Genomic DNA, 18540 nt, shown 5'->3' with positions numbered 1-18540 from the left:
ATGTTGCTGCCATACAATAGTCTTTTAGTTCTAACATTGAACTAATGATATACACATAAAATTAATCCTGCGGTTGCCAGTACATCTAGGATATTCTTTGAATGATGAAGTCTGGAACTGGAATGAGATGGGTTTTCATTTAAGTGGGTCTGGCTGCTGTTCTGTCTGGATGTTTATGCAGTTATAGCAAAACTGATGAAAACACTTGGCAAAGTTTTCTGTTCTCTGCCCCCCAAAGTCTTGCAGTGAGCTGTTAGATTGAAAGTACTTATTTTTTAATGTAAGTAGAGTTGCTCATAACTGAAAGAGCTGTATGCCTGGTAAAGTAGTATATTTTCTGGTGATATTGTTTTAGCCCAGTTTATTATTTTCATGTAACAGTGTTTTGTGTGCTCAATTGAGGTAAAGCTAGCTCTTTGCAAAGTATGAGAAGATAATATCCTTTAAAGTGTACGAATGATTTTTACTTTGTAATCATTCCTTTCATAATCAAATGGGATAGGTTTATATGTTGAGGCGGTATATTCTGTTAGGTCAGCTAATTTAGTTAGGAACAATTTCTCAGCTTTTAGTTAGATTCATAACAGCTAAGCTAGGTCTGAAAACCAGAAAAGTTAGAACAGTTTTTGAATGTGTTTGTATTAAAGGATGCTCCTTTCTCAGATATTTATAAGAAAATAGAGTACCAAACAATTTTTTTTCCCCTCCAAGTAGCATCTGAATGATTAATTGCAGTGTAGCATAGCATTGACTGAAAAGTCTGTAATGCTTACTGTTGCTAGAATATTTTGTCCATCAGGACCTACTATTTCCTATACTAAGCTATTAAAGGTCAGAGGCCAATTGCCTTTCCTTTCATCCAGTCACGGAATATAAAATAAAGCAAATATATTTTATGGGATGTTTCTTTCTGGATATTAAACATTTTAGGGTTATGGATTTAATTCTAATCTTGAGACCGAGAGTCATTCTTCATTATTTTTGTCTCTAATTAAATAAGATCCTGAAGAATAGGAACTTATATAAAAAGCCAGATTTCACAAGGCTTGCATAAAATCTTACAATTGGTATTAACATGAGATCTTGATCTGGGGACACAGAAAATAAGTTATCATTCTTCTTGATCATGTATGTCGTGGTAGCTCAAACTGATTTTAGATCTACAGATAATAAACATAAACTGTTACTATAACTGATATATTATTTGTTGTCTTTTTAGGTATACCAATAACAGTGCCACCACCAGGTAAACTTGCTTAGAATTTTTTTCCACATTTGGTTAAGAAATGAAAACTTAACTGATGTACAACTTATCAACTTCCTTTTAGTTATCTAGATAAAAGTTCATAAATACAAAACTATATGTACAGATGTAGGCTGAGTTATTTTGATGCCAGGCAGAAAAGAAAATGTATGAAAATGCTGTTGAGTAGTGGACCTAATCAGACAGTTTTAGATGTGTCCTTCCTTCTTTCTTTCCATTCTGTTTTTTCAGCTATGCAGAAAATATTTGTGATTGTTGTTTATTAAGTATTGTTAGATACCAGGAATTTTCCTCTGCTTCTAAATTACTGTAGTTTTAAGACTGATAAGGTATTTGATTTGAAGCACTGATATGTTTAATACTCCGCCTTTGTTAAGCTGGAAAGCAGTTCTAAGTCTTATAAAATAAAACCTATTTACACAGTGAGAAACAATTTTTACATTGTACTCTCTGGAGTTTGTTTGCCATTGTATGCTCAGCCTACTTCTTTTATATGTTTATGGTTGGTTTTTTTCTCCTTTTTTCCCCCCTCACCTAATTTACTATTACAGGCTTTCCACCACCTCCTGGCGGTCCTCCACCTTCCCTCATACCCACAATAGAAAGGTGATTATCTGTTTGAAATCGTATAAAGCAATGTATCAGTATTCTGTAACTGAAATAAATTAGTAAGGACTCTTACACTGCCCAGTGTTCTATGGATTTTATCTGGGAGTGGGGAGACAGTTTCAGATTTTTACAGTATTTTTACAGAAATGTTACTGGTCTCACCTGTCTGACACTTAATATTCTTTTCAGTAGATTACTTGATGACTTATTAGTTTAGTTGAGTTATGACACTATATCAGTGCCAAGACTTAAGAATAAAATCAAGGTAATGATTGTTAAAGTATTCTTTAGTAGTCCGAAGGCTTATTTAAGTGAACTGTATACTTGTCAGCTACTGTATCCTTTTCTATAAATGCAAATAAACAATTTGGCCACAGATTCAAGCCCTCGTAAGCTATAGGAAATGCCAGAGTTCCACAGAATCAAATTTGTATTTCTACTGTGCTTGTTCTAAGTGTTCAGCTTTAATAGGCCTAGCGGTATTTTTTCAATCTTTTTTATATACATGTATATGTATATGTGTACATATATTTTTATATATATGTGTGTGCATGTGTGTGTGTGTGTGAAAGGAAGAAAAAAAAATTGGCCAGCACAGTCCTTGAAAAGTATTTATATTTTAAATTTATTATTTCCTACTGACAGTTGCTGTGAGTCACTGCTGCTTCTGACTCTTAAGCAGTGGTCATTGGATTTACTTGCAGTGAATATTTATATAGTTTCTGAAATACGATGTGAAAAAATCAAGTTTATTGTGGAAACTAGGAGCTTAATCTCCTATTTTACATGTTAAGGTGTTGCATTAGCCTTTCATTATCATACATTTTGTTTTGTTTTTAAACTAAGCTAACCCAAAACTTACTTCTTAAAGTGCCTTTAAGAACAGAAATAACACTTTGGTTAAATGCTGCAAAGATAATTCATTCAAGTTATGTAGGAAGTGCTAAAAGTCATGAAGGAATTATATATGTATGAATTATGTCCTGTGCACATATCATCCTTTTCAACCTTTCTGGTTTTTACCTACTTGAGTTGGCTACCACTGAAAGAAGTCAGCTTAGAAAATGTGTAGCTAATTTAATAGTTTATTTATAGAACGACACATTTGAAGTCCACCTGTTCTCAGATATGCTCGCATATCTACTTTTTAACAGAAAGAATGAGAATGGCTTCATGAATGAAGCACTTTCAAGCAATTGCATATTAAGCTCAGTATCTGTGCAGAAACGTCTTATGATACAAGAAAAATTTGAAATAGAAAATTCATTGAAAACACAAAAGAACAGCTTTGACGATATGGATATTTTTTGTTTTAAAGAAGACAGAATGCTATTTTCACCTCCTGTCGTAAAACATGAAATATATGTATTTGTGTTGATAGACAGCTTCCTTAATTAGTCATGCTCAAAATGGAGGACTTAAATCCATTTTGTTTTAGTCTGTATGCTGGTAAGAATTCAGGAGAATAATATTAAAAGTATGTATGTATTGATGGAGGTGGCTGTAATGGTAAAACTGGATTTTTACACATTTTCTTTTCAACAGTGGACATTCTTCTGGCTATGATGGTCGTTCTGTTCGTGCGTTTTCATATGGCAGTGGTGAGTAAGCTTGCTGGGTTTGAAAATTTTGACTAGTGCTATATCAAATTGTTTGATATACTTATTAGGATTTTAGCTAAGAGACTAAACAGGTCCTTTCAGTAATTCATTAGGAAAGCTCATTGCCTACTATTGTAAACAGGTACATGCTGTTGTAAATGTAACAGCTATTTATAAATACTATTGTTTTGCTTGCTTATTTGTATGCTGGATATCTTTCCATGCTGCTTTTGCCAAACTGTGATTTTGAAAAATAATACACCGTAATACGGTACACGAGTCAGGGAGAATTTTCCAAGAACTGGTAGGATTTAGAAGCAGGAGAACAAGTACTGTCGAGATATCATCAGGATTTTAACCAGCAAGACCAATCATTGAGAAATCCTGAGTGATGTACTTCTTTGAAAAACTGTTTGTCTAAGATACTATAATCTTCAGCTATCCTGTTGTAAAGTCAGCCTTTCTTTTTTTTTGGTTAACGTTATGGAAAAAAATCTGAAGCTGAAAAAACATCACTTTCTTGTTTTATGGTAAAAGTGGACCAAAATAGAAGTTTCATTATGTGCAATCAAATGAACATCCACAGAGTCAACAGTGAGTTTAGAACTGTTACCTAGCACAGCTCTGCTTCTTGAGCCAAAAGAGTGATAAAAATACTAAGATGTCAGCTTCTTTCTAACCTAGCCCAAGCTGGGAAGATAAAATAAACATAGAATCACAGAATGGTTTGGGTTGGAAGGGACCGTCAAAGATGTCTTGCCCACGGCGCGGGCGGGTTAGACTAGATATGTTTCACTAGATCAGGTTGCTCAAAGTCCTGTCCAGCCTGATCTTGAACACTTCCAATGATGGGGCATCCACAACTTCTCTGGGCAACCTGTCCCAGTGTCCCACCGCTCTCATCATAAAGAATTTCTCCCTTGTGTCCAATTTAAACCTACCCTTTTCCTGTCCTGTCACTATAGGCCCTGGTACAAAGTCTCTCTCCATCTTTCTTATAAGCCCTCTCTAAGTATTGAAAGGCCTCAGTAAGGTTTCCCTAGAGCCCTCTCTTCTTCAGGCTGAACAACCTGGGAGAGATGTTCCAGCTCTCTGATGATTTTTCGTGGCCCTCCTCTGGACCTGCTCTAACATGTCTTTTCTTGTACTGGGGGTCCAAGAGCTGGACGCAGTATTCCAGGTTGGGTATCACAAGAGTGCACAGAGGGAGAAGCACCTCCCTCAGCCTGCTGGCCATGCTTCTTTTTATGCAGCCCAGGATACAATTGGCTTTCTGGGCTGCAAAATCATGTTGTGGACTCATTTAATTTTTCATCCACCAGTATCCCCAAGTCCTTCTCTGCAGGGCTGCTCTCAATCAATCCATCACCCAGTCTGCTGATCCTGAGGATTGCCCCGACGCAGGTGCAGGATCTTGCATGTTGCCAGTTAGTGCCTCTGCCTTCAGTGCATCTGTCATCCAGCCCCGTGCCTAGTGCCTTTTCTTCTAGCTGACTTTTCTGTCTCCTTGCTCTTTGTTCTTTTGGACCCTAGCTGCTGGGAGGAGAAATTGCAGGGAAAGGTCTGTCCAGTTCTGGGGATACATAATGTTCAGCACAGATCAAAGATTCAGATAATGTATCTCTCCAATGTTCCTAAGGCTTTAGAGAGGATATACAAAATGACATTTTTGAAAGGCTTGTAATTTCTTGAAGTTAGAGCAGTTTATGGAGTAACAAGTGGTACTTTGTTGACATTGAAAGGATCCTCATCAGTTATCAAGTGTTTGCTTTCATGCATGGAAGCTTGTTATGTTTTCAAGAATTCTTGATGTGGGCAAACAGCGTAAAGCAGCTACTTTTTTAGCAATAATCGAACTGTGTTTGTTGGAGTTTTAGTAAAAAGGTAAAGCTGAGGCAGACAACTAGGATACCCAAGTGACTATTTTGCTGAAGCTTCAACATCTAAAGCCATGCAGAGTGTCATAAGGAAAGCAGTCTTACAGTCATTAATATGTATATGGCATCTAATACGTAGTCTCCAATTTAGAATGTTTTTCACTTTGGAATCTCTTTTGTTAGGATTTGCTATTCTGTCAAGTATTGTCAGGGAGACAAGAGTATCTCCAAGTTTTATGTTGACCTTCAGAGGTGACGGCATGCTTATGTTATTGCAGTACCAATATTAAAAAGATGACTGTCACTGTGATCATGGCAAGATTGAATTTGAACTTCTTCAGCAGGGTTAAAAAAATATGTTTGCCTTTGTATTGTTATGGAGACCAAGGAGCACAGTCTGCTCCCGTCTTCCCAGTCTGCGTCTGTCTTCCCAGTGTGCCTGGCATCCCTGTTGCGGCAAAAGCTTTCGTATTTGCTGCACAAAGCAAATAGTCTGTCTCTTAAGCTGTGCCTGTCATACGGATTTCTGGATCTGTAGAAGCTCAGTGGCATTTTATTGCTGTTGTTCATCTCTTAGTGAAAGATGTTTTCCTGGCCAGCATCTTACTCTCACAGTCCCTGTCTCACAATGTGATCGCTGGCCAGTGCTCTCCAGGCATCAGAATTTAGGTAAATTGAGGGCTCAGCTGCACAGTAGGGTACAGATGATCATTTTAATTAAGAGTTGCTAAGTATATTTATTTACTAGCTGCTTTGGATGATAGCACTGAATCTCCAACCCATTGTCTTCTTTGCCAGTCTGTACGTTTCATGGCTTTGTCAAAATTGCAGGGGAAGATGAGCATATGGAATGCATTGCAAAAAATACCAGCCTTGATTAAGGCTCTAGCCTTTCTTCAAATTGCTAATCTCATGCCTCGATGTCTTTTCCCTAGTCGTCAGGCATGTTTCCCACTGCAAGCCCATTAGGAAGGTTGCATAGTAAAATAATATTCTTAACTTGCAGCTTCAACAATATCTATGTTGTCTTTGTGCTCCTCCACTGCATCAATGCAGTTTCTTCAATTTGCTCTTAAATCCTTTCACAATTCAGTGCTACCTTTGCTATCAGATCTTTGAATTTTATTGAGCTGTCAATATATGGCACTGCATTTGGTCTGCTAGTGAAGCAACTCGTATGGTATGCTTGTTCGCTTTTTCCTCAAGCATTTCTCTCTTCTGTGTTCTAAATGTTCTTTATATCCTGTGAACTTGCAAGAAATGTAGCATTACAGAAACAGTTTGAGAGTCAGTATTTTTTGAGGCACAAAGAAGATGTATCAACAGTTTGCCTTATACTGTGACACCATACAGCTTTAGATTTTTAAACCGTCTCCAAAACAGGACTTAAGTCTCCAAAACTATTGACTGTTCAAAGCTCCCTCTCTTTCTGTTTCAAAAATAAAATCAGAATTAAACTTCGGAAGTGTCTTTCTTTTTGTAGAAATTATCGGAATAATCCATGTAGAAATACTAAAAGTGACAAATTACTTCACCCTAAGTAGTAAATGCAGCACCAGTTCATAGTTGAAAGTAAGCTTCTTGTGTGTTATGAATAATTACTGGTGAAAATCTAGATACAAAAACGTGCAGAGTATCAAATAACTAGTTTATCCCAGGTTATTGGGGTGGAAAGGACATACTTCTGTCTGATGAGAATTACTGCAGATGTGAGGGAGTAACCAAAATTTATCATAAAAGTTTATACTAACATCAATAAGAATAATTGTTTTGTAGTATACATTTAAAGTTAAGCGTAAGTTTACACTAAAGATCAGAATATTCTGGCAGCCAGCGTATTCAAGTCTCGTAGACCATACGTATGTTGTTGACATAGTGGCAAGTCAAGGAAATTAGCAGTCTTTAAAGTCCAGCTGTTTTTTTGCTATTTCTGGCTGCTTTACTTAGAAGAATTTCAGGTTTTGGCAGTATAATGAACAACATACTATTGTATCAGGGTCTTTTTTTTTCTGTTAACTCCTCATTTCCTCTGTAGCCCTGAAGTGAAACAGTGTCAAGCATTTTGTTAGAGGCAAAACCTCATATAAATGCTTTTTTAAAGAATTATAATGCTTTTCATTGCAAATGTATTTTAACAATGAAGTGTTTTTTCCTGCTCCACTGCCTGCTCTAAAGGTCTTTTGTATTCCTCCTTTGGACGCTTGGCAAACTGCTGTCCTAAGCTTCTGCCAAAGCTTTCTGGGGCAGGCGTACCCCAGACGTTGTAGGCAAGGCAGTCTGAATGTAGCCGTCAGGAGAAGCTACTGGTTTTATAACTTAACAGTATTAAATACAGCATCAGTAACGCACTTTACGTTGTTCAGTAGATATTTGTGTTAATTGTACTATTAATGTCTCTTCGTGACACCATGGAGTCAAGTGAATATTGTTCTCATATTATAGATAATGAAGTGGAACTCAAAACAAACGATTTATTGAAGGCTATGTTATCATTGGCTAGCAAAGCAGATAAGCAGAAAGTGGGAAGTCCTCTGTACTGTAAGTCCACTAGAGAGTGCTGTTTCCAGTTAAATACTACAGCCCTTATTTCTCAGTAACAGGACACATTCACGGGGCTTCTGGAGAGGGAGGGCAGGACAGAACAGTTGGGGCATTAAGAGTAGTAGTTATTTATTACATTGGAGTTGGCAGAAAGCAATGGAGAAGCACGTCCCTTCTCTCTTCCCATTGCTGGTTACCTAAAAAGCTTCTGAGACAGTGTTCTGAAGTTCTTAACTTCTTAAGCATGTCATCTTTTAGATTAAGATAATATACTTAATTTTCTGAAACTATTATATCTTAGTGGTAATAGTGGTTGTGCTGGGTATTCATTAGAAATGGTATCCTACAAAGCGTAAGCGGGAGTGTTATTTCTTCTCCCCAGAATGAATTTATGGAAGATACTTCTAAAGTTGCTGTTACATTCTGTAATCAGAAAAGTAGGGCAAAGCACAGTATAGAATATAAATTAGTGAATGAGAACATTGTAACTAATATTATATCTTAAGTACAATGATTTTAAAGGACAAAACATAAAAATAGTAGCATCTAAATTTAAAGTTGGAAGCATCCTTTTTCGTTGTTTTTCTGAACTGTACTTTCAGAGCCACTGAGTTTCAAAGGCAGTTCTGATTTCTGGTTGGTTTTGTTTTGTTGTTCCCCCAAAACAAAGCCATTTGACCACATAAAATCAGATTCTTACAGCAAATCTTTGCACAATTTTTTTTTTTTTTTTCAAAAGGATTTAGACAGTCTTCGTGGTGTATATCCTGGTTCTATACATCTTCATAACGAGTATTTAAATGAGTGCCAGGTGCCTTTATTAGCATCATGGAAAAAATGCAGGGTTTGCTCAGAATTTACTTTTATGTGAAAGGGGAAGATTGGAAAATGTCATTGGAGGAGGCTGACAAACGTCTGAGTTTTCATGCATAAGTAGTATTACAGTTTTCATATGGTATCTGATTTTGTTCTTTCTAATACCCACGTCTTTTTCTTTAGTCACCTTTCCGCACCTTGCAGGTTCTGCTCCTTCATGGTCTAGTCTTATGGACACCAGCAAACAGTGGGATTACTATGCACGAAGAGAGAAGGATAGGGAACGTGAGAGAGAGCGATCCCGAGATCGGGATCGCGACCGGGACCGAGACAGAGATCGAGAACGTACCAGAGACAGGGAAAGGGACCGAGATCACAGTCCAACTCCAAGCGTGTTCAACAGGTTAGTGAAATGTCTTAAGCATGCTGTAACTCTGCTCAGACCCCTGTTTCTGTGTTAAATAGTATACTTCAACATTAAAATATAGTGCATATTCCAAAGAGCTAGAGGGTGTGGCTTTCTCCCCTTCCCCCTTTTCTCTTGGAAACCATAATTAAATTTCTAAATGCAAAACAGAAGCGTAAAAACAACAGTATATGTCCAGACTGGTCATAGTGCTTTCAGGTTAAAGGTGTGATTTAAGCCCTGTGTGTGAGTGATATATCCAGCTCCCTGACATCAGTAGGTCTAGAAAAATCTGTAGAAGTACTAAATGAATCTTAGTTGCCAATTCAGTGCTACATTTGAACTTAATTAATTGTGTTATTAGCTGCTAAAATGATGAGTTTGGTCAGTAGCACTGACTGGATAATAATCTGTCCTGTCTTTTTTAAAACGATTATTTCAAGGTCAAGAACTTTTTGTCATTTTCAGGCAGATGATGAAAATAATGGCAGATAATTTATTTGGCTTTCAACTCACTAGTTGCTTTAAAAAAAAAAAAGAAAACAGCTGCAACTGTTCTATGCTCATGTGCACAAGTGCAAAGCATTTAATGTTGAGCTCACTATGACTCCATAGAGCAGAGGTCTATTTATCTAAATTTACTTTGCTCATTAGTTGCTAAGTATTTTGGGGCAAACGTCTTGATGCTTTTCTCGGTGTTTTTTGTTAAGTTTCAATTTTTGCAGAATATATATGTTAGCTATTAAGCGGATTATTTTTACCAGTGGTTTTACGCTGTGGGGAATAGGAGGACCCAGAGTCAACATGACTTCAGTTGAGAGATGACATTTTTTTCATGGCGATTGGTTGCTGCAGACCCAAACTGGGTGCAAGTTAGGCGATTTTCCACGTATGCAGATGTGGTGATGTCCTCTCTTGTGTGCATGTGCTATGTTCCAGGGTCAGTTTCTGAGAACTCAAGACCAATCTAAACATCTGTTTCTCAGACAGCTTGATTGAAGGCCAGAAAGAAGCCTGGTCATTCAAGGGTGCTTGAAATGAACCTTAATAGCTTCCAGGCCTAGAGAAATCTCTGTGCTGCTGCCAGTTATCTGTAAAGGAGGGGGAAGAGCAGGCCTCGTCTTTTTTATGTGACTAAATTATCCACCATCTGTAGCAAAGCTGTTGCCACATGGCTGTGTAAGAAAATGGGAGGCCCTTAACTCGTATAACTTGGTTTGGGAGTCACAGAGAAGGTGGGAGAGGCTAAGCAGAACATGCAGACGTAATGTGTTTTTTTAAGAAGGTTTATTTTCAATTCCATGCACTTAAGAAAATAAAATGAAAGAAGCTATGAGGAAGAGAATGTGAACTATTTTAGTGACTGCACAGATGCACTACTTTTATTTAAATTCCCTTTGTTTAAACTTAAGCGACACTGGGGTGAGATTTGGAGTAAGCATAATCCTTAGCTTTTTACTGCTCAGAAATGACTGCTTTCTATGATTTTAGTGGTGCTTTTCCAGATAAAAAGCCTGTATTTGTGCTATAGTATTTCTTTAAATTGTAAGAAAACGGGAATTATTGTTATTCTATTAGTATAACCAAAATGTATTTTAAAAATGAACCTTCAGCTGTCTTTGTATTATATTCCACCTTTACGCTGCTATTCTCAGAGGAAGTTGTGCATTTTTACAATGGATCTCACTCTGCCCCCTTGAGAAGATGCGGTTCTTTTTGGGCTATTGTCCCTTTTGCCGAGATTATGTTTTCTTTTCTCTTTTTTGATATTTTCAAGTCAATTAGTTACCACTAAAAATGTCAACTTTGGAATTTGATTGATACCTTACCATTTTGTGTTTCTTCCTTAGCAATTCGGGGGGGAAACAAAGGCAAAACCCAACAACTGTATTTCTGGGGTCCTGGAACCCCGTAATCCCGTGCAGCAGAGCAGATGAGGGTCTTTCTGTCTAGAAAGCAGCTACAGGAAAGGACTTGGCGTCCTGGTGGACAGCAAATTGAACAGGACTCGGCACTCAATGTGCGATAAAGGTCAAAATGCATTGAGCTGCATTCAGAGTATAGCCTGCAGGTGGATGAGGCCGTTACTCCCCTCTTCCTTGGCACTTGGTGCCATGTGCAAAGTACTGTGCCCCGTTGCAGGACCCTTGGTATGAAAAAGAAGACATTGACAGACTGGAGAGTCCAGTGGAGTGCTGACAACGTGGTTAGGGGGGCTAAGGGAATGGAGTTCACTTCCTCACCTTGAAAGGAGAAGGATGAGGAGGGTTCTTACAGGTGGTTTTCAACTACCTAATGGGTGGCTATAGAGAAGATAGATAGACTTGTCATAGAAACTAGCAGTTGATACCAACCTTCATCTTTCTATGACATTTGATAAGAAAACTCTTCTAATTGTTGGTTTTACCCCTTTCCCTGAAGCCTTGAGTTAGTTTCTTGTGAGAAGAAATGCTCAGTAGAAAGGGACTTGGATTGTAAATGTCTCCCCTGTGCTCGCCTCCTTCCCCTGATAGTAGAGTCGAAACTTGAGGGTAAAACAATGGTAAAAGATCAATACAAACAGAAACAGGTTAAAGGCATAGGACTCCAGATTTCAGCATTGTAAGGTTTGGCCTTTATTTTCTCCCTTCCCGCCGCCCCCAGCTGCTTTAGTTTACCCGTTGGGTTTTATACATCTCAGTGGAGCAAGTGAATTTATTTTCACACCCTGGACTATAACCTAGGGTGCCTTAAGCTGGCCGTGGAGTAGTATGATCAGAATTCATGTTTTGTGGCTGTACTGCCTTCATGTTTTATAAGCTGATGTGCCTGTGTTATAGGGTCTTCTTGTGGGAAAGACATGTTAGATTTAACATAGTCTTTAAAAAGTGTTTAATGCAGTTGAATTTAGTTTGTGTCTTAAGAGGGGGACAGTAGTTAAGAGAAGTGGTAGTGGCATGATGCCTGTGAGGGTGACTGAGCACTGGCACGGGTTGGCCAGAGAGGTTGTGGAGTCTCCATCCGTGGAGATATCCAGAAGCCATCTGGACATGGTCCTGGGCAACTGGTGGTCCTGGTGGCCCTGCTTGAGCAGGGGTTTGGACCAGATGACCTCCAGTCATGCCTTCCAACCTCAGCCCTTCTGTGATTCTGTCATCTGTCACAAATGTTCTTCGCAGGATTTGATCAGCTTACTCTCAGCTCTGTAGTTATAAGTGCATTATAAAATCTTACAAATGTTACAAGATTTTATAGCAATACAGGCACTAATGAATGCAGTCATACTACTCGGTGACAAATCATAACTTTGAGTTCTTTAGTAACAGCTGTAGTTTTCCTGATTTTGATGTGTGAGTACTTTTAATGTCCCTTAGAAAAACTGTATCTATCTTCTGCGGGGTGTTTGGTGCTTCTCTACAGTGTCTTGAATTGCTAATATTTGAAATTTGCTTCATGATATAATCATACAGACTTTCACAGAAAGACTAGTGCTGTTGCTTCAGGCATTCCCCCTTCTCACTCTTGAGTGTTCATGCATAGCTGTAATAATCACTAGTGGAATGTCTTCACTTGGGAAACGGCCACAGGGTCCAAGTTATGGCAGATAAAATTGTTCAGATTTAAGTTTTCACTGCTCCAGGACATGAGGAATCTCTTTGGGCTTGAGGTGTTCTCCTTGCGTGATCTGTCTGGGCTGTTCTGCTGTTGTCAGGGGCCTCAGGAAGAGGCTTTCTGGTATGGTAAATGTTGGCAAGGACTGGAAGCATGGAACACTGGGCTTTTGTCAGCTTCATAGCATCTAAATGGTTACCTGTTTTAATTACTGCCTCAGAAAGCCTGCTCACATGGCGCCTTTCTTTAGGACTTGGTAGGGATCTTCCAAACTAGGGTTACAAAGACTTGATGTGATATATAAATAGTTACAGTAAGTTCACTTGTATTGAAGTCTCATTGTTAAATGACACTGGATACTATATTGCGGTAGGCTTTTCTTGGTAGAGAAATGATCAAATGAGCATGCCTTTTTAAGCTATGCTGATGCAGCATTTGAGGGGTGTTGGCTAACTATAGGTACTGCTCTTATCTTTTTTTAAAATATCACTTAAACTCCTAGAACTGCCCTTTTCATCAAGTCAAAATATGAAAATACGTTAAGTAAAGCCTTTAAATTCTTGTATAGCCTGTAATATTTGGGGGTTTTTACCAGCATTGTGGCAGGGCGGCACTCGTGGTAATCCAAGAGAGGAGTAGAAGTAGAGACAGCATTGGCACTGGAGGGAAATTAATTCTAAAAGCAACCCGAAACATGAGTATGTTTTACCGTCGGTCTCTTTGCACCTAGCTTTCCTTTCTTGAAGCTGATGTAAGTAAGTAGATAACCTGTACCAATTTAATTCAATTTACCCGAATGGTATAATAGTCAAAAAGTGTGCTGATAAGTGTTGAGTGTTACACACACTGATCTGAAAACGTTACTGAAGTTTATGTGGGATTGTACTTCGTTTGCAGCTAGATACAGGTTTAAACTAACCAACCGCTTGATAGCTCCTGTATAAGCTTCATGTGACGCTGTTGTATTCTTTTTTCCTTCCATTTTTATTGAACAATCCCCTTTCAAAACTGCATTAGGCACAGAAGTCTAGCGTGGAAGGTAAAGGGCTTTAATGGCCTTTTAGCACATGTTGTGGATCTTGTTTAGAAACCCAGAAACAACATTAAGATTTTTCTGTCATTTATCTTGAAGATGTGTAAGAATTTCTAGTTTTAACATATACTGCTTGGTGTTACTGTCCTGAAAATATCTTCTTTTTTTAATCAGTGATGAAGAACGATATAGATACAGAGACTATGCAGAAAGAGGCTATGACCGCCATAGAACAAGTAGAGAGAAAGAAGACCGACACAGAGACAGGAGACACAGAGAGAAAGAAGAGACTAGACACAAGTCATCTCGAAGGTTTGATTTTTTTTTTTTTTAATAGGATACGAAAGACTTGACCAGTTTAAAAAAATAAAGTAAACTTTTAAAAGAACCCCAAACAAACTGGAGTTTTGCGGAAAGACTGTAAACACTTAGATGTACTACTTGGAACGAGTCTGCCACATAAAATGTGGACAGACAAAAAGCAATGTTGGCCCCAGGTAACTTCATATTGAATGATGTATGTGACAGTCCTAGCTAGTGAACAGAAGTTACGAATTTGGGAAAAGAAGGGTAAAAATGTTGGGTCAGAAGGAGGTGGAGTGAAGCTGACATTCAGCAGCATTAACATAAGCACTCAACAGTGATTCTTAGGAAGTAAAATAACCCTCGTGGTCACTTGATAGAAATTGTTCAACTTGATCCTTTTTAAGTTAAAAATAAAGGTTAAGGCCAGGGAACGGGGTCAATAAGAATGTTAAACCATTAAGGGATGCCAGTAGGAACATGGCATTATTAAAAGTATTGCTGTTAGAATACGGGTTACAAATGTGAAAAATCATTCCAGTTTCCCAACAGAAAGTACAGGATGGGTGGATGTGGGTACCATTCCATGAAAAATTCAGTTTGGCGCTGACATCCAAATCCTACATGGGTTGGAGCAGGAGCAGGTGCCAGTTTTCAAATACAAATGCAAAGGCTGTCTTTTTGGTGCTCTGTAATTAAATGGGGCCTGAGGTGTCATGCAATTGTTTGAGGTATTTTTTCTCTCTCTTTATTTAGTAACAGCAGACGTCGTCATGACAGTGAAGAAGGGGACAGCCACAGAAGGCACAAACACAAAAAATCCAAAAGAAGCAAAGAAGGAAAAGAAGCCAGCGGTGAACCTGCTCCTGAACAGGAAAACACTGAAGCTGCCCCTGTGGAATAGGCTTGTGTGATTTTTGCCTACTTGCATATATATTAGTGCCAGAAATAGATTACTATAAATCTTGTTATTTTTCTGGGTATTAAAATAATTTGCTCTTAATCTTGTTCTGTTAGTTTGAAATCAAAGGTAACTTTGGTTTTTTTTGAAAATAAAAGAATGAATTTTTCATGTTAAGATTCCTGGACTGACTTTGTCTTTTAGGAAACAGTGAGAAAACATCTTACAGCTAGAGGCTTATGCTCTTACAGTATACGTAGGGCTTAAGTTCTTTGTATTAAATTGTCTCCTTTTTTCATAAGCCAACGGGAAGGTCGTTCTTTTACTGACTTTAGAAACAGTGTGCGTTCACTTTATTATATACCAACATCTGGAACAGCCTGGGCTTAGTATAGCTTTTGGAGTTCGTATTTGAAAAGGTCGCCCTTTACTACAGGGACAGGGAGGAACTGCAGACTCTTCGAGAGCCTTGTACTAAGGTGAAATGAAAAAAATCAGGGAGACGGGGAAAGGTGCTGGCTGTTCGTAGTCTGCTGGAACACGGAGTGTGGTGATCACACACTTGGTAATTGTGTCTGGGTTGTGTGGGCGCATAGGGGCGAATTAAGCTGGATAAAATCATCCCTGCAGCTTTTCAGGGGCTTAAGAGAAAGTTCATTTTAGTCTTTGTTCTAGGGAAACAGCTGTCCTTAACATGATAAAGATTAACAAACATAGCCTCTTCCCATTGCTAGCTTGTGAGGAAAAAAATAAGACTTTGGAACATGGGTAGTTTGCAGAGAAAGGCAAAGAACTATTTAAAGAAAAATGTAAGACCATCACACTTTCAGGTTTACTCCATCCAGAATGGTATCAAGTGTGATTGGCATGGCAGTCCTGCAGAAATTGTGCTGCCCTGTCAGGGTGCTATTTAGAAGCCTTACCTGATGGGATTAGCAGGGTGCAGTGTACTTCCCTAAAAACAAGAATTCTATATAAAAATCCTAGATTTAATAGTATTAATCAAAACATACCAGGGAAACTAGGTCATTTGGGTTTGGATGAAAATAATGTCTGTACAAGCACACAGTTACAGTTATTTTTAATTACTTTAGAAATTTAATTCACAGTTTTACAGACTAACAAACAGTACTTGAAAGTCTTGAAAATACCAGCTTCATGCTGACCATGAAAAGGTACACATAATCAAAGTGCTATTAATGCGTTGCATAAAAACCTTCACCTGATTTTGCAACTAGAAAAATTGCAAGAAATTTTTCCATAAGTTATTCAAGGATTTCTTTTTGTAAATCAAAATAAAGTGGGTGAGCAGGAGCTGCTGCTCCTTAAATTTCATTATTATTATAATGCATTAAATATATATATGTATATAAAAAAAACCAACAAAAAAACTCTCTTAAGAACACGGGGAAGGAAAGACTGAAGTCTGTACCTTAAATCGCTCTGAAGTGATTTTCTGACGGGTGTCCCTGCTTTGCCTAAACTTGACTTTTCTTGACATGCAGGTTGAAATTTCACAAACCTTTTCTTGATAAACACATACTTGACCCCCCAGAAAGCAAAGACTGATGTTCCTTTTTCTTTTTTTCTGTGTTAAATTAGTTGTCATACTCTCCGTGAAGACTTGTTTTATAAAAAAGTGCCAGGCCAGGACACAACTGTGAGAGTAATTTTTCCTTTTAGTTCTTTGAGCATCCTTGCCAAGCAGGTGTGCATCATTCCTGATGTGTTCCTGCCATTGACAGCGAGGAGGATGTCACCGCATCTGAAAAACCAAAGGCAAATATGAGAGAGCGATTAAACAAGGTGACTTATCTTAAGTGTTTGCAAATGCCAAAGCGTGTCCTTAAGCTGGGAGGAAGAGGTAGAAATGAGCATTCCTTCTCTGGCTAACTACTGTTCATGAATAAGGGAATAAAGCAGGTGAAAATAATTAACTTGTTTTTTTTCCTTACAAGTTTGTAATTAATTAGACATTTGAAAGAAAACAGGATATAGTTCTTTCAGATGGGAATGATCCATGTTCTGAAGAAACTATGTTTTAAGACTTTGTAATTGATTTAAGTTTGCTCCACAATTCTGCGTTTACTCTCGTAAATTGGATTGGTGTTTGCAGGGAAGGTTCTCGGGTGGTTAGCTGGGGGTTTTTTGAGCTGGGGATATGGGAAAGCTTCTCTGCACTGGCACGCTTTGTACTACCCCAGAGATCAAAATGACTTATCTTTATACTTATTCATATACTAGTGATTGCTAGACATCTGAAAACATTCTCCTGTGAAGGCAAATCTATTAGAGTTCAGGACACTTATGTCCTGTTTCCAGATCTGTCATAGTTAGGTCTGTATCAGCGAGTGAGTTATTCCCCCCGCCCCGCAATGTCTTCATGAAAACTTGTTTTAAAAAAGAAAACCACAAATGAACTAGATGGAAGACTTACTTAAATGCTACTTTTCATTAGATAGTTATCATTACCTGATCCTGCCATCATTATATGCTGGTGTTCCCCCAACAATGGATTTGATAAAGAATGGTTTGTTCCCAGTATGTTCTTCATAGCCTCCTACGATGCTGAAGCCAAGACTTCCAGATGTATTTCTTCGTAATACAATATCTTTGCAGCTGTACAAATACCTGAAACAAACCAGTCTAATTAAATGTCATACGGTTAACTTTAGATTCTGATGAATCATTAATGATGAATCTGCTTTTTCATACGCCCGTAGAGTATTTTGAAGATGCAAAATAGCACCAAAGTTCCACTGCATCAGACACCTCCACTTCCCTTCTGTTTTTGTCGTGCTGCTTTCCACAACCAGTTATCCTAAAAGTAAAATTACTAGGTAATCTTGGGGTTAAAATATTAAATAAATTGTTTCATAGAGTAAGAATTAATGCAAATGACCTAGTTGCAATTAAAAGTGATGGAGAAAAACACTGAGCTGAAAATGGATTTAATGTTTGTAAACCGTCATTCCAGAGGCTATTTCATCTACCTTGTACAGTCCAATGACTTATTTTATTTTCCGGATAAGAGCCTGTATGTGATTACCTGTGTCAAAAGCAGGCAGGCACTTGTTACTGTGGTGCATGTCAAAGCTAAAAAAACTTCAAGGCCGATGAAACGAGCCGGAATTCCAAAAATCACAGACGCAAGAAAGAGTGCCAGTGGAAGAAGGGATCCTGAGCTTTTCTTGTCAAGTAACATGGTGAGTGGCAGCACGGAAGATGGGAGAAGCCTGTCCGTGTCAGTCAGTGCTTTGGAGTACTGAGACTGCTGACAAGAAGATAGCTTGTCCTCACTGTAACGATGAACGCAGTATTTTATGGTAAAAGCTGAAATCTGCCTCTTTCTTCTCTGTCTTTTAAATCTATTTTATGATACTGTAAGTTATGCTGAGTCCAAGCTTAGCTGAAACAAGGAACAGGGGAAAGTGAGAGTAGTAAGGTTATTGGACTCCTACCTGTTGTCTATTGCTCTGAGCACATTAATAACCTGAATACCTGCTTTTGTTTCTTTTTTTTTTAACCAAGCAGGAAAAACAAGATTAATTTCATTAGTGACACAGCAACCGAAATTTCTGTGCTTAGTACTTCGCCC

At 38.2% G+C, this 18540-nt stretch overlaps 2 protein-coding genes across 7 annotated transcripts in view; one reads left to right on the top strand and one right to left on the bottom strand.

Moving 5' to 3' along the window:
• Nucleotides 1–15119, top strand: part of FIP1L1 (factor interacting with PAPOLA and CPSF1) — a 42192-nt gene extending 27073 nt beyond the window's left edge. For 3 of the 5 annotated variants that reach the window (XM_082315382.1, XM_082315381.1, XM_082315384.1), the window contains 6 exons: nucleotides 1220–1246; nucleotides 1816–1870; nucleotides 3419–3474; nucleotides 8892–9111; nucleotides 13913–14050; nucleotides 14798–15119. In XM_082315382.1, coding sequence (XP_082171508.1) covers nucleotides 1220–1246; nucleotides 1816–1870; nucleotides 3419–3474; nucleotides 8892–9111; nucleotides 13913–14050; nucleotides 14798–14945 — 644 coding nt within the window. In that variant the 3' untranslated portion in view covers nucleotides 14946–15119. Of the gene's footprint in view, nucleotides 1–1219; nucleotides 1247–1815; nucleotides 1871–3418; nucleotides 3475–7951; nucleotides 8095–8891; nucleotides 9112–13912; nucleotides 14051–14797 lie in introns of all 5 variants that reach the window. The other 2 variants (XM_082315385.1, XM_082315383.1) reach the window with 2 other exon arrangements.
• Nucleotides 15120–16526: 1407 nt separating this feature from the next.
• The window catches only part of LNX1 (ligand of numb-protein X 1), a gene marked incomplete at its 5' end in the record, with an annotated part of 68665 nt that continues 66651 nt past the window's right edge, over nucleotides 16527–18540 (bottom strand). For both annotated transcript variants that reach the window (XM_082314795.1, XM_082314796.1), the window contains 2 exons: nucleotides 16527–16707; nucleotides 17415–17573. In XM_082314795.1, the coding sequence (XP_082170921.1) occupies nucleotides 16572–16707; nucleotides 17415–17573 (295 nt within the window). In that variant the 3' untranslated portion in view covers nucleotides 16527–16571. The remainder of the gene's footprint in view (nucleotides 16708–17414; nucleotides 17574–18540) is intronic.

This window comes from Platalea leucorodia (genome assembly GCF_965183815.1).
Source record: "Platalea leucorodia genome assembly, chromosome: 6".
NCBI classification, from domain to species: Eukaryota; Metazoa; Chordata; class Aves; order Pelecaniformes; family Threskiornithidae; genus Platalea; species Platalea leucorodia.
This window is presented reverse-complemented; position numbering and strand designations above follow the sequence as displayed.